The following is a 13,289-nucleotide window of genomic DNA, read 5'->3' as shown; positions in this document are numbered from 1 at the left end:
TAAATAGTTCTTAGTTTGTTTTATCTGTAGCCAGTCTCTACCTAGTTTCTAGCGCTTATTGGTACCATTAAAATAACCACCTGTTTAAATGTAAGAAAGTATATAAGGTCATACACTGTTACAACAAATGTAACTGTGAATGTTAACATAGATAGATAGATAGATAGATAGATAGATAGATAGATAGATAGATAGATAGATAGATAGACAGACAGACAGACAGACAGACAGACAGACAGACAGACAGACAGACAGACAGACAGACAGATAGATAGATAGATAGACAGATAGACAGACAGACAGATAGACAGACAGACAGACAGACAGACAGACAGACAGACAGACAGACAGACAGACACCCCATACAAGCCGAATTTACCTTTACAAATAAAATTGCACTTTATTTTTTGTTAAGGTGCTTTAATATAAAAACTAGCTTTTTGAACTACACTAGACACCCCCACCCCACCACCACTTTTAAAACAAAGTACTGTAAGCTGGTAAACTTTACTGAGTTCATTTTACTTGAGAAGATCTTCAGATGGGTAACTTTACTTGTACTCAGGTAACATTTTATTAAAGTAACAGTACTTTTCCTTGAGTAGAATATTTTATTACTCTTTTCACCTCTGAGTGTTATGACCCACCTTTGGCCCTCTTGATCCTCTTGGCCCAGGTATTACCTCTGCCTATCAAAAAGCAGATAAAATCATATTACTAGGAAAACCGTTTGTAAAACCGAAACCAAGAATGAACATAAAAGTTAAACAATAAAGGACGATAGAGCTGTCAAAATATATGTTTATGTTTATATTAGGGCACATTAATAATGTGAACGCAAATTCATTTAAATAGCATTTGTGCTAATGTACTGTTTACTACAGTATTGTGACCACGCGTATTCCCATGGAAGGAGATTCTCCATCCGAGCAATAACCCTCCTCTTCTCCTCTCTTCCCTCTCGTCTCCCTCACACCAGCCACCACTCTTTTAAAAGGTAAAGTGAAGGTTCAATTGTTTTATTTTTTTTGTCTTTTGTTTCAGATACATTAATTTGTACATAAAATACTATTCAAAAGGATTTTTATATTAATATTTTTGGGTGTGTGGAACGGATTATCTGAGTTTACATTATTTCCTATTAGAGAATGCGCTTTGCATTGCTAATTTTCCCATAGTAAATGTTACTTTAAAACATTTACAAGAATATTTTGGTCTATGTTGAGTTTGGTTTCACTAATAATAAACTTACATTTGCATGAAGCATCAATATTTCTCCATTCCCATGTTGATTAGAATATTAAAAACTTGAAAAGTATTACGAGAAAAATAAATCAAGGACCGTGACGTCGGAGCGACGTGGGGCCGCCTTCCCGTGGGCTCACCACCTGCAGGAGGGACCGTAAGGGACCGGTGCTGAGAGGATTGGGCAGCAGTCGAAGGCGGGGGCCTTGACAGCCCGATCCCTGGACACGGAGAAGTGTCTGGGGAATCTGCTTAGACTGCTGCCCCCGCGACCCGAATTACGGATAAGCGGGAGAAGATGAAGATGAAGATGAAAAGTATTCATTTAAGGTACATATAAAAAAATGTGATTTATTTGAGATTAACTCATTGCAATGATGCGATTAATCGCAATGAAATATTTTAATTGATTGACAGCCCTGGTTTATATATTCAGTACATGCTTAATTTATTTGTCAAAAACAAATAAAATATTGCTAATATTTTCTCAGTTAATATGTACTGTTCTGTAGAACACAACTGAAATCTAAGGCATAACGATGATTGGTGGTGAACTTTTATACCTTAACGTGGGTTTATTGTTAATGTGTTTAGGCAGAAAAAGAGGACAAAGATTCAACTACAGCAACTATAACTTACAGTATAACCAAGTGCTCCAACCCCGGGCTCACCCTTGGGACCTGGTGGGCCTTGTGGTCCTCGGATTCCACCGGCATCACCCTGCACATACACACGTGTGAAAATGCACACACACACACAAACACACACACACACACATGAGAACAAGGTGTATTGTCAATAATTGTAATATGCCATGATAAAAGCATTTATAATCACTGTTTGATTAGTAATGGAGGAATAGGAAGTGTGGCGAAGTCTACCAGTGTAAAGGCATTTAGATATTTACTGCTGCATCATTGAGAGCATTCTGACCAACTCCATCACTGTCTGGTATGAAGGCTTCACTGTGTGTGAACGTAAAGCCCTGCAAACGGTGGTCAATACTGCCCAACACATCACTGGCACCCAACTACCTGCAGATTCAGGCTCAGCTTTTTTCCATCCACCACCAACCTACTGAACTCTACACTACACCGTTAGAACACTGTATAAACACAGTGTATAAATTCTGTACAGTTGTAATTAATATACCCTTACTTTCTACACATATTACATAGATCTTGCACTAATAATAATAAGCTTCAGTTAGTCCAGAATGCAGCAGCAAGGATCCTTAACAGAAATAGAGAATATAAGCACGTCATGTTTTAATTAGTCTACACTGGCTTCCAATTAAATCTCATATTGATTATAAAATACTAACCCAGCCATTATGGATGCACAAGCCAGTGCACTCTTAGTGCCGGTCCCAAGCCCGGGTAAATGGGGAGGGTTGCGTTAGGAAGGGCATCCAGCGTAAAAACATGTGCCAAATCAAATATGCGGATCACAAATGAGAATTTCATACCGGATTGGTTGAGGCCTGGGTCAACAACGACCGCCACAGGTTTCATTAGCGACAGGGTACTGGTGGAAATTGGGCTACTGTTGGCCGAAGGAGAAGAAGGAGAGGAGGAAGACGTCTACAGAGACGGCAGGGAAAGGAGCAGTGTAGGAGAGTGGAGGTTCGGGTTGGTACTTTAAATGGTGGTACTATGACGGGTAAAGGGAGAGAGGTAGCTGATATGATGGAGATGAGAAAGGTAGATATGCTGTGTGTTCAGGAGACCAAGTGGAAAGGGAGTAAGGCCAGGAACATTGGAGGTGGATTTAAACTGTTTTATCATGGTGTGGATGGAAAGAGAAATGGTGTAGGGGTGATTCTGAAGGAAGAGTACAGTAAGAGTGTAGTGGAGGTGAAGAGAGTTTCTGATAGGGTGATGATCGTGAAGGTGGAAGTTGAAGGGATGATGATAAATGTCATCAGTGCCTATGCTCCACAAGTTGGCTGTGAGATGGAGGAGAAGGAAAAATTCTGGGGTGAATTAGATGAAGTGGTAGATGGTGAACCTAGGAAAGAACGATTGGTGATTGGGGCAGACTTTAATGGGCATGTAGGTGAAGGGAACAGAGGTGATGAGGAGGTGATGGGTAGGTATGGTTTTAAGGAGAGGAATGTGGAAGGGCAAATGGTGGTAGATTTTGCTAATAGAATGGAAATGGCAGTGGTGAACACATATTTTAAGAAGAAGGAGGATCATAGGGTGACGTATAAGAGTGGAGGAAGGTGCACACAGGTGGACTATGTGCTATGCAGGAGATGCAACCAGAAGGAGATTGGAGACTGTAAGGTGTTGGCGGGGGACAGTGTAGCTAGACAGCATCGGATGGTGGTCTGTAGGATGGTTTTGGAGGTGAGGAGGAGTGTTGACTAGTGAGGAGAGTGTGTTGAGAAGGTGGCGGGAGTATTTTGAGCAGCTGATGAATGAGGAAAATCAGAGAGAGAGGAGGTTGGACGATGTGGAGTTGGTGAAGCAGGATGTAGATAGGATTAGTAAGGAGGAAGTGAGAGCAGCGATTAAGAGGATGAAGAGTGAAAAGTCGGTTGGACCAGATGACATACCGGTAGAAGCGTGGAGATGTTTAGGAGAGATGGCAGTGGAGTTTTTGACCAGGTTGTTTAACAGGATTTTGGAAGGTGAGAAGATGCCTGAGGAATGGAGAAGAAGTGTGCTGGTACCGATCTTTAAGCATAAAGGAGATGTGTCTTGCAGTAACTACAGGGGAATTAAGTTGATCAGTCACACCATGAAGTTATGGGAAAGAGTAGTGGAAGCCAGGCTGAGAGAAGAGGTGACCATCTGTGAGCAACAGTATGGTTTCATGCCGAGGAAGAGCACCACAGATGCCTTATTTGCTTTGAGAATGTTGATGGAAAAGTATAGAGAAGGACAGAAGGAATTGCATTGTTTATTTGTGGATTTAGAGAAAGCGTACGACAGAATGCCAAGAGAGGAGTTGTGGTATTGTATGAGGAAGTCAGGTGTGTCAGAGAAGTATGTGAGGGTGGTGCAGGACATGTATGAGGACAGTGTGACGGCAGTTAAGTGTGCAGTAGGTACGACAGACTGGTTCAGAGTGAAGGTTGGACTGCATCAAGGATCGGCCCTGAGCCCTTTCCTGTTTGCAGTGGTGATGGACAGGTTGACGGACGAGGTCAGACAGGAGTCTCCCTGGACTATGATGTTTGCGGATGATATTGTGATTTGTGGTGAGATTAGGGAGCAGGTTGAAAAGAGCCTGGAGAGGTGGAGATATGCGTTGGAGAGAAGGGGAATGAGAGTCAGTAGGAGTAAGACAGAGTACATGTGTGTGAATGAGAGGGAGGGCAGTGGAGTGATGCGGTTGCAGGGAGAAGAGGTGGAAAAGGTGGAGGAGTTCAGGTACCTGGGGTCAACAGTGCAAAGTAATGGTGAGTGTGTTAGAGAAGTAAAGAAAAAAGTGCAGGCAGGGTGGAGTGGGTGGAGAAGAGTGACAGGAGTGATTTGTGATAGTAGGGTATCTGCAAGAATGAAAGGGAAAGTTTATAGGACTGTGGTGAGACCTGCGATGTTGTATGGATTAGAGACAGTGGCATTGAGTAAAAGACAGGAGATGGAGCTGAAGGTAGCAGAGCTGAAGATGTTAAGGTTTTCATTGGGAGTGACAAGGATGGACACCATTAGAAATGAGTTTATTAGAGGGACAGCGCATGTAGGATGTTTTGGTGACAAGGTGAGGGAGGCGAGATTGAGATGGTTTGGACATGTGCAAAGGAGAGACATGAATTATATTGGTAGAAGAATGCTGAGGATGGAGCCTCCAGGTAGAAGGAAAAGAGGAAGGCCAAGGAGGAGGTTCATGGATGTGGTGGGGGAAGACATGCAGGTAGTTGGTGTGAAAGAGGCAGATGTAGAGGACAGGGTGGTATGGAGACGGATGATCCGCTGTGGCGACCCCTAATGGGAGCAGCCGAAAGAAGAAGAAGATTGATTATAAAATACTACTACTGACTGTCTATCTAAATGAACTTTTCTTCCAGTATGATCCCCCAAGCCTACTTAGATCAAAAGGTGCAGGCTATTTGTTGGTACCTCAAATAATAAAGACTCCAGCAGAGGGCAGATATTTCTCTTACAAAACCCCACATTTATGGAACAGCCTTTCAATTAGCGTTCAGGACTCAGACACAGTCCGAGTCTTGACAGAAAAAATATTTATTATATTATATTTATCAGTAGGTTTTTCTTGGGTAAAGAGCAGATCTGGACTGATATGATGTATTTGGTGAAATAAGATATTTGTATGCTGTTGTCCCCTCACTCTCATGCGTTTACTCAGGTTTGTTGATGGTGGTGTGGTTCTCCCTATTAGTTTTGGTGCCAGAGTGAGTCTTGCTGGAGTCGCCAACTACACAGTATCTTTAACTTTTATACAAAGATACTTAATAATCCCTATATTTCTCTTTCTCTCTCTCAGTCGAGTTAAAAATGCTCCTGAGGTACCAGTGACCACTGTTCCTGCCCTTCTCCTCTCCTCGGATCTGCCCGCTTCGTCCCGGCCTGCTTCTGGATGGTGTTCTCTTTATTAATGTTAATGTCAACAATCAATGTCCACAGTCTGCTACACTCAGGACTCAGGACTACAGGCTGCATCTGATCACCATCACCATCACCGCACACCTCAATATCGTTAATCTGCAATAAAAGGACATTTGGTGCCACCCAGATGAGGACGGGTTCATCTTGAGTCTGGTTCCTCTCAAGGCCTTATAACAATTTACTTGCTGTACATTTTTAACAGTGTCTTCACTTCATTTTTAATTGCTACAGCATTTATATTTATTTGCTGTACATATTCTTACATATTTATCTGCCTTTGTCAATTTGCACAATTGCTACTATTTGCACTTCTGGTAGATGCTAAACTTTTTTTGTCTTTTTTTGTTGCTGTGTATCTGTACAATGCAATGACAATAAAGTTCTAGCTGCCTGTCTGTATTTCTGAGACAAAACTGCACATGATTTTTGCTCCTCAGGGATGAAAACTGTGCGAGCAAAATGCAGTATGTAACAACACAGTATGTACAGTAACAAGTATTCCTTTAAACATTCATGTGCCAGCCATGTGCATACACAATATTACACATACGCCTAAATAAACTCAAAAAGCTTTAGCAGGAAGCAATTTGAGTGAGGTTTATGTTAAGTGAGACTCATGAAATCCTTTTGTAATTCAAGCCTGCTCATCAATGCTGGAGTGCTCAAGTCAGGCTGAAATTAACGTTTACCTTCTGTCCTTTCTCTCCATCTCTCCCTGGTGCTCCTGACTCCCCTACTAGTCCCTGCAAATAATAAAAAAAAAATGAATAGATAGATCAATCATGCTCTTGTTTCAACAAAATCCAGTCATTCTGCTGCGCCACGAAGCTTGCATGTATGTTGCTTTATTTTACAGTCTTGTAACTTGCTGCAGGTTCAGTAAATACGGAAAAAAAAAGAAAGAACTGAGGGCTGATTTGTATTTCTGGGTGCATTTATCAATGATCAGATCAGAAGATGCAGACATGATTGCACAGTGTGAAGCCTTCTTAATTGCAAGTATCATGCTCTAGAGGGCAGTGTTGCACAAACTTCACCTACATTTACATTTTGTCTTTATTGGAAGAAAAAAGAAAGTAAAAAAAAGTCAAGGTGCTTTATACTTGTCACATGTACTTATACAGCACAGTGAAAATCTTTCCTCGAATATCCCAGTGATGATAGAAATGTTTGAACCCCCCTACCTTCTGATCAGCCTTTATCACTGAGCTACCACCTTTTCACAGGATATAAAAGTGTGCAATACTGCACTTAAAAAAAAAAGTGCACTTCATTGCACTTGTTATTGTATAAACAAGTGCAAACATATACAATAACAAGTGCAATTAAGTGCAGTTTTTTTTTTAAGTGCAGTTTTTATCAGCTGTAGTTCATCATAATGACCTGTTTAATCCTGCAGTATTGCAAACATATATCCTGTGAGAAGGTGGTAGCTCAGTGATAAAGGCTGATCAGAAGTTTCAAGCACCGATATCGCCAAGCAGCCACTCTTGGGGCCCTTGAGCAGGGCCCTTCACCCTCTGTGCTCTTGTGGACCTGTAACATAGTTTACACTTTGCTCTGTGACCTCAGCTTTCTAGCATGATCCCATCTTCATGTGTGCAAATTCACACTACTTAGTTTGCATATGCGCTCAGGAGAAGAAGACAGAAATATAAACCAGGCTCCCTCTCTATGTGCATGAATTCTCACATCAAAATACCCATCACACAACTCAACCTTTTTTTATATTTTATTTATATAGACTGCATCTAATTTATTTTATTTAGTTTCTTGTATTTCAAGTTAGAAGACAATAGCAGTGTTTTTACTTGCCTTTTCTCCAGAAAGACCTGGAAGTCCAGCAGGACCTGGTAATCCGTCTTTGCCCTAAAGGAATATCAGTTTTAAAAAGCATTAGGCATGCAATTGAAATATATTGGAGATAAATGATAATAGTTTAGATCTTGTTTTATGGGAAGAACCATGCAATTAAATAACACAGTGTGAAAGACCGGCAGTTATGTCAGTTATGTCAGCCCACCCAACGCTGGTTGGGTGGGCTGTTTTATTTTTATTTATTTCAGGTGGATTATTACTCAAACTGTGCTGTTTATAAAAACAATGCACACGTTCTGGCCAGATTTCCCATTTTATAAGCAAATTTCTTTTTTTTACTTAATTTTTTTATCATTTAAATTTACTTTTACAAATCCCATTAAAACACAATAAACACTGCTGAGTCCGTGAGCTGGGCTGTTTAACCAATTTTCTATTGCATGGTTTTCTGCTTCCTTTGCTAAATTAATAAATGAAAACACACGCATTATAAAGATCTATTAATACTAACCTGTGAACCTGGCTTTCCCATTTGTCCAGGCAATCCATCAGTTCCCTTTATAAAGCAGGAAAAGCAGACTGATGAGATTAAAGAACATGTTTGGGTTTGAGATGAAAAGAAGGATATGAGATGAGATGAGATCAGAAGAGATTTCAGCTTTTACTTCCTGATATTTACATTTAGATGTGTGAAACAACTAGAGACCTATCATGGTACACCACTAAATTTCAGGGTATATCTCTTGCATGTGTGTGTGTGTGTGTGTGTGTGTGTGTGTGTGTGTGTGTGTGTCTGTCTCCGGTTCACCAGCTGCCCTTCCTTGGATCATTTTGAGAACTTACTGTTCACTTGCTGCCTAATATATACCACCCTTTGACTGGTACCACTGTAATGAGATGCTTTTTTTTCATACGCTACCTCTGCGTTAAATTATTTGTAAACATGGTATTAGCTTTCAGTGTTATGCTGATGACATACGCAACTGTAAAAAAAAAAAAAAAAAACCTTGGCATGATTTTTAAGTCTAGTTTTTTAAAGCTCATATAGATAACAGATCTCATCTCAGAAATATCTCATCACTACATGGTGCAGAAAAAGTCGTTCACACTTTGGTACCTCAGGATGAGATTATTGTCGTAGTATCTGGATATTCTAGTGAGGGAACAAACAAGCTCCAAATAGTCCAGACTGCTGCAACAAGATGTAAACACATCCAACACTACGACTGCACTGCTCCAAAGGCTTTCAAATTTCTCACTGACAAATAAAATACTAATAGTGAAATTTAAACCAACTGAAATGTCTCGTACCACAGTCACTGAGCCAACAGTTGCTGCGATGGCTTAAAATTACAATTGCCAAATACCGTAATTTCCGGACTATAAAGCGCACCCATATATAAGCCGAATTTTACAAATATTTTTATTTTTAACATAAATAAGCCGCACCTGTCTATAAGCCGCAGGTGTCTACACTAAAGTACTTTACACAGGCTTTAACGAAAGACACGTTACACACGGAGTAACGGGTGAAATATGTTGCGTTCCTCTAGGAGCATAGCGGTATTTTGGGAATAGCATGGCACTGCATTTTTCCCGGTATTACTGCGTGTGTGGAGACCGAGGAATATGTCCTTATTATTTTCTGATGCTCATTTCTAACATTCTTTGACTAACCCGTAACGCTGTTGCCATGAAAAATAAAAAAGCACGAGTTTTGGAAATCTGTTTGTGTTTATATGATTTCTCGTGCAACTGGAGTTAGCGAGCTCTCCCTTCACCCAGACTCAACACGTTACAACGGCTTGTATCTAAACAGTAGTCTACCAAGAAAGTCATTGTTCACTGTCTTCCTCCTTCCTTTTACAACTATTTCTCTCATGAGTTTATCTTCGTGCGTTTAAAAATCACCCGATGGAAGTTTTTTCTCCCGATGCCGTGCAGCTCAGAACACAGGTGAGGTGCGTTTTTTCGTTTCCGTTCAGAAATATCATTGGTCTTATTTTATAGGGCTCAGTTTTTTGGCCTGAAGTTTGTAAAACCAGGAAAAACCCAGGAAAAATTCATAAATTAGCCGCTTCGTTGTTTAAGCCGCGGGGTTCAAAACTTGGGAAAAAAGTAGCGGCTTATAGTCCGAAAAATACGGTAAGTCATATTCCTCTCAACGTTTCTTCTTTATATCTTAAGGAGTTTATATCAGTTGATATTTTTTCCTTGTGTGTCTTTGTGACAATGTCCGTCAGTGAAAAGTGTGGAAACACCTAGTCTTTTATCATTTTTGAGAGACACATGTATGTTCCTTTTGCTTATATGCAACAAACTGGGTTGTTTTGGTATAGATTTACTTTGACCAAACAAATATATGAATGAACAGATATAAATCTTACACTCTTGTTATCTGGAAAGTTAATTGCTACAAACATTCAGCTTCACTATTTGGATATTTCCTTCTGATCTTGTGATTCAATTCAATTCAATTTTCAATTCAATTCAATTCAATTCAATTTTTCAATTCAATTCAATTCTAGAGCAGTTCAGTAGGATGTAGGTGCAGTGACTGGGCAGATCATTCCACGATAGATAAATTATGTGTATAGAACTTTGATGTACTTTTCAGATTAGTGTCTTGTTGTTTGGTGAACATTTAACCGCAGTCCAGACGGTACTGCATGACCCTGAAGTATGGAATGGTTGCCATGTTGGTTTATAATTTCTTTCAGCATTTAACCTACATTCAACCTTCATTTATATAATGAGTTAGCATTTTCTCCAAATATAAACAGAAATGTGTGAAGTGGAACATGATATTGCTACATTTATTTAATCCAAAACCTGCTGTTGCATCTTGCCTGAGGTGACAGTTTGATGAAAATGAATACTGTTTAATGACCTAGTTTGCAGCATTTAAAAAACACACACAGGCCTCAAAAAAAATTCACCTTGGTTTATGTGGTGTTGTGTTTTACCTTGACACCTGGCAGCCCTGGAATGCCTTTTTCACCCTGGTGAATAAGAAGGAAAAAAATGAGATGACATCTGTGTATTAATAGTAATACATTAAGGCCTTCACAATGACACATTGCCATTTCAGGGCGAACACTTTTTTTTATTGAGGGTTTGTGTGTTTTTCATAATTACTGTTCTGAACTTTCTTTTTTATTCCATTTCATCAAACCAGCAACCAACTGAGATACAAAAAAAACCCTCACAGTGCTGAAATCCAATACCTGTGTTCTCTTTTCATGTGCTTTCTGTACTTGTGAGTGATTTTTGAGTGAAAGATCATTATTGCATTATCGTTTACTCAGTTGCAAATAGCAGAGTATCTTAATTACACACTCACCATGTCTCCTTTTTCACCTTTCTCTCCCTTCTCCCCTGCTTCACTCTAATTAACAGAAAGAAAAAGTGGTTTACTCTCTCAGTCTTTATCCACATTCATTTTGGTAAAAATCCCCTTTAAATTTTTATGTTGCTTTCCATTAAATAGTTTTCCCCTATGGATAACATTCGCTAATTCGCATCAATGCTACTTATTAATTAACTTATGAAAAACTTTAAAGATGTGTTATGGATTATGAAGAGCATCTTTTTTGTAAAGTTAACATTCTAGAAAAGTGCAAACGTACAGGTACAGAGAGATGTCTGAGCCCATGCGCTGTCATCACCTGCAAGGCAGAACAGATCAGACAGCACAGATTAGACCATCGGTAGAATATCAACCCTCCCTCATTTACCCACATTCAGTTCATTTAAACTAGTAATATATTTTATGACTAAATACAGGTAGTTCCTCGACTTACGCTGGAGATGACCATGATCGCATTGTAACTCTCCTAAGTTGAGACATGGCCTACCCAGGAGTCTTAAAGAATGGTGATCAGTATGAGGTAGTGTTATAAGTCTTTTTTTTTTATAATTTCACAAATTACAGATTACATAATTTAGTATAGTAATTTACAGTATTACCATCTGTACATCTTAGAGAATACATTGATTAAATACAACTTAGAGAATAAATACATTATTAATACAAACCTGTAATTGGGTGTTGTATTGATGTTATAGGGTCATTATCTGGAATATTCTCAAAACATATTAACTGTCCCAATTATGCTGGAATATACTGACCAAACTCTTTCAGCATTAGTATTTAATAGAGGATAACTTAGAGCAGACTTGTGACACTTTTCCTGCTCTATCGTGGATAAAACAGAGCAGTTTTTAAAAGCCAGGTCTGTTAAACAAATCTGTTCTGATCTGCTAAATATTTTTGCTTTTTTAATATATTTTATTGTTTTATTATATTATACATTTATACAATTATAAATTTTTTTATATTTTTCATAAATATTTTATTTGTTTGATTAAATCCAGTTCTGGATTGAACTGTAATATGGCACATTCGATATTATGCGATATTCAGGGGTTTAACATGCAACATTAAAAAACGGTTTATGCAACATTTTATACAATATTATACAAATTTATTTTAATATTTGAAGAAGGCTTTTAAGCAAACATTATCTGTTGGGAAAAGATGTGGAAAAGCATAAAGGAAGAAAAGGAATTTTTGCAAATGCTTGTGTGTGTGTGTGTGTGTGTGTGTGTGTGTGTGTGTGTGTGTGTGTGTGTTTCATTCAATAACTGGTGAAAATTTTTACTGAACTAATCTATATTCTGTATTTCAGTGATTCGACTGACAGACATATCAAAGCAATTATTTTCAGAATAATACCTAAAGCTAAAGAAGCACAACTGGCTATTTAGCACTCGTTCAAGAGGAGAAAACTATCAATTCTAGGGATACAATTTGGGACAGATTTATGAAAGTAAAATTTACACTGATTCTATTGATTTCTGTAAAGATATTTGGGACAATGTCCATTGTTAAAAGCACTATACAAATAAAATTTTATTAAATTGAATTGAACTTTACTTTATTGGAGGAATTATGAGACTATTATTTTCACTTGAATGAATTTTTTCAGTAGCAGCATCTTCCATGATTTTTATTATGGATAGTGTACAGTATAAATAAGAGGTTGGCTGTCAGGACTTTCTCTGCTAATTACTTTCTTTCGGCTTCTCCCATTAGGGGTCGCCACAGTGGATCATCCGCATGTTTGATTTGGCACATGTTTTACGCTGGATGCCCTTCCTAACGCAACCCTCCCCATTTATCCGGGCTTGGGACCGGCACTAAGAGTGCACTGGCTTGTTCAACCCTAATGATTGGGGTTGGTTCCCTGACCGGGGATCGAACAGCGTTGAGAGCGCCGAATCCTAAGCACTAGACCACCAGGGAAACACTTTCTCTGCTAATTAATTATTCCTAAAAGTCAATTCTCTTAATTTCACTCTCAAGTAAACTGCTTCTCACTGTTTTTAATTTTCGGCTAGAGTTTTTAACCAATCAGATTTCAGCCGTCAAATCACATATTGCTGTAAATCCAGCAGAAATATATGTCATGAGCTTGTGTTAGATTCAGATCCATGTTGCTTGGAGCTGTTGCTTTATACCCAATCAGAGGCCGCTTGATGGCATAAAAACAACGCTCAAATATAGCTGAAATATATTCGTGTGGGTTTAATAGATTTTTTTATTCCAAAATGGATCACAGAGGACTTTTCAATAAAATCCGG

At 38.9% G+C, this 13,289-nt stretch overlaps 1 protein-coding gene across 1 annotated transcript in view; it reads right to left on the bottom strand.

Moving 5' to 3' along the window:
- The window catches only part of LOC310721081 (uncharacterized protein), a 106,769-nt gene that overhangs the window by 36,920 nt on the left and 56,560 nt on the right, over window positions 1-13,289 (bottom strand). Inside the window, exons 23-30 of the mRNA XM_083532352.1 lie at window positions 11,273-11,311; window positions 10,987-11,031; window positions 10,610-10,645; window positions 8,155-8,199; window positions 7,641-7,694; window positions 6,515-6,568; window positions 1,885-1,965; window positions 648-689 (exon numbers count right to left, since the gene is read on the bottom strand). Coding sequence (XP_083388478.1) covers window positions 648-689; window positions 1,885-1,965; window positions 6,515-6,568; window positions 7,641-7,694; window positions 8,155-8,199; window positions 10,610-10,645; window positions 10,987-11,031; window positions 11,273-11,311 — 396 coding nt within the window. The remainder of the gene's footprint in view (window positions 1-647; window positions 690-1,884; window positions 1,966-6,514; window positions 6,569-7,640; window positions 7,695-8,154; window positions 8,200-10,609; window positions 10,646-10,986; window positions 11,032-11,272; window positions 11,312-13,289) is intronic.

This window comes from Silurus aristotelis (assembly GCF_946808225.1).
Source record: "Silurus aristotelis genome assembly, chromosome: 27".
Lineage (NCBI taxonomy): Eukaryota > Metazoa > Chordata > Actinopteri > Siluriformes > Siluridae > Silurus > Silurus aristotelis.
This window is presented reverse-complemented; position numbering and strand designations above follow the sequence as displayed.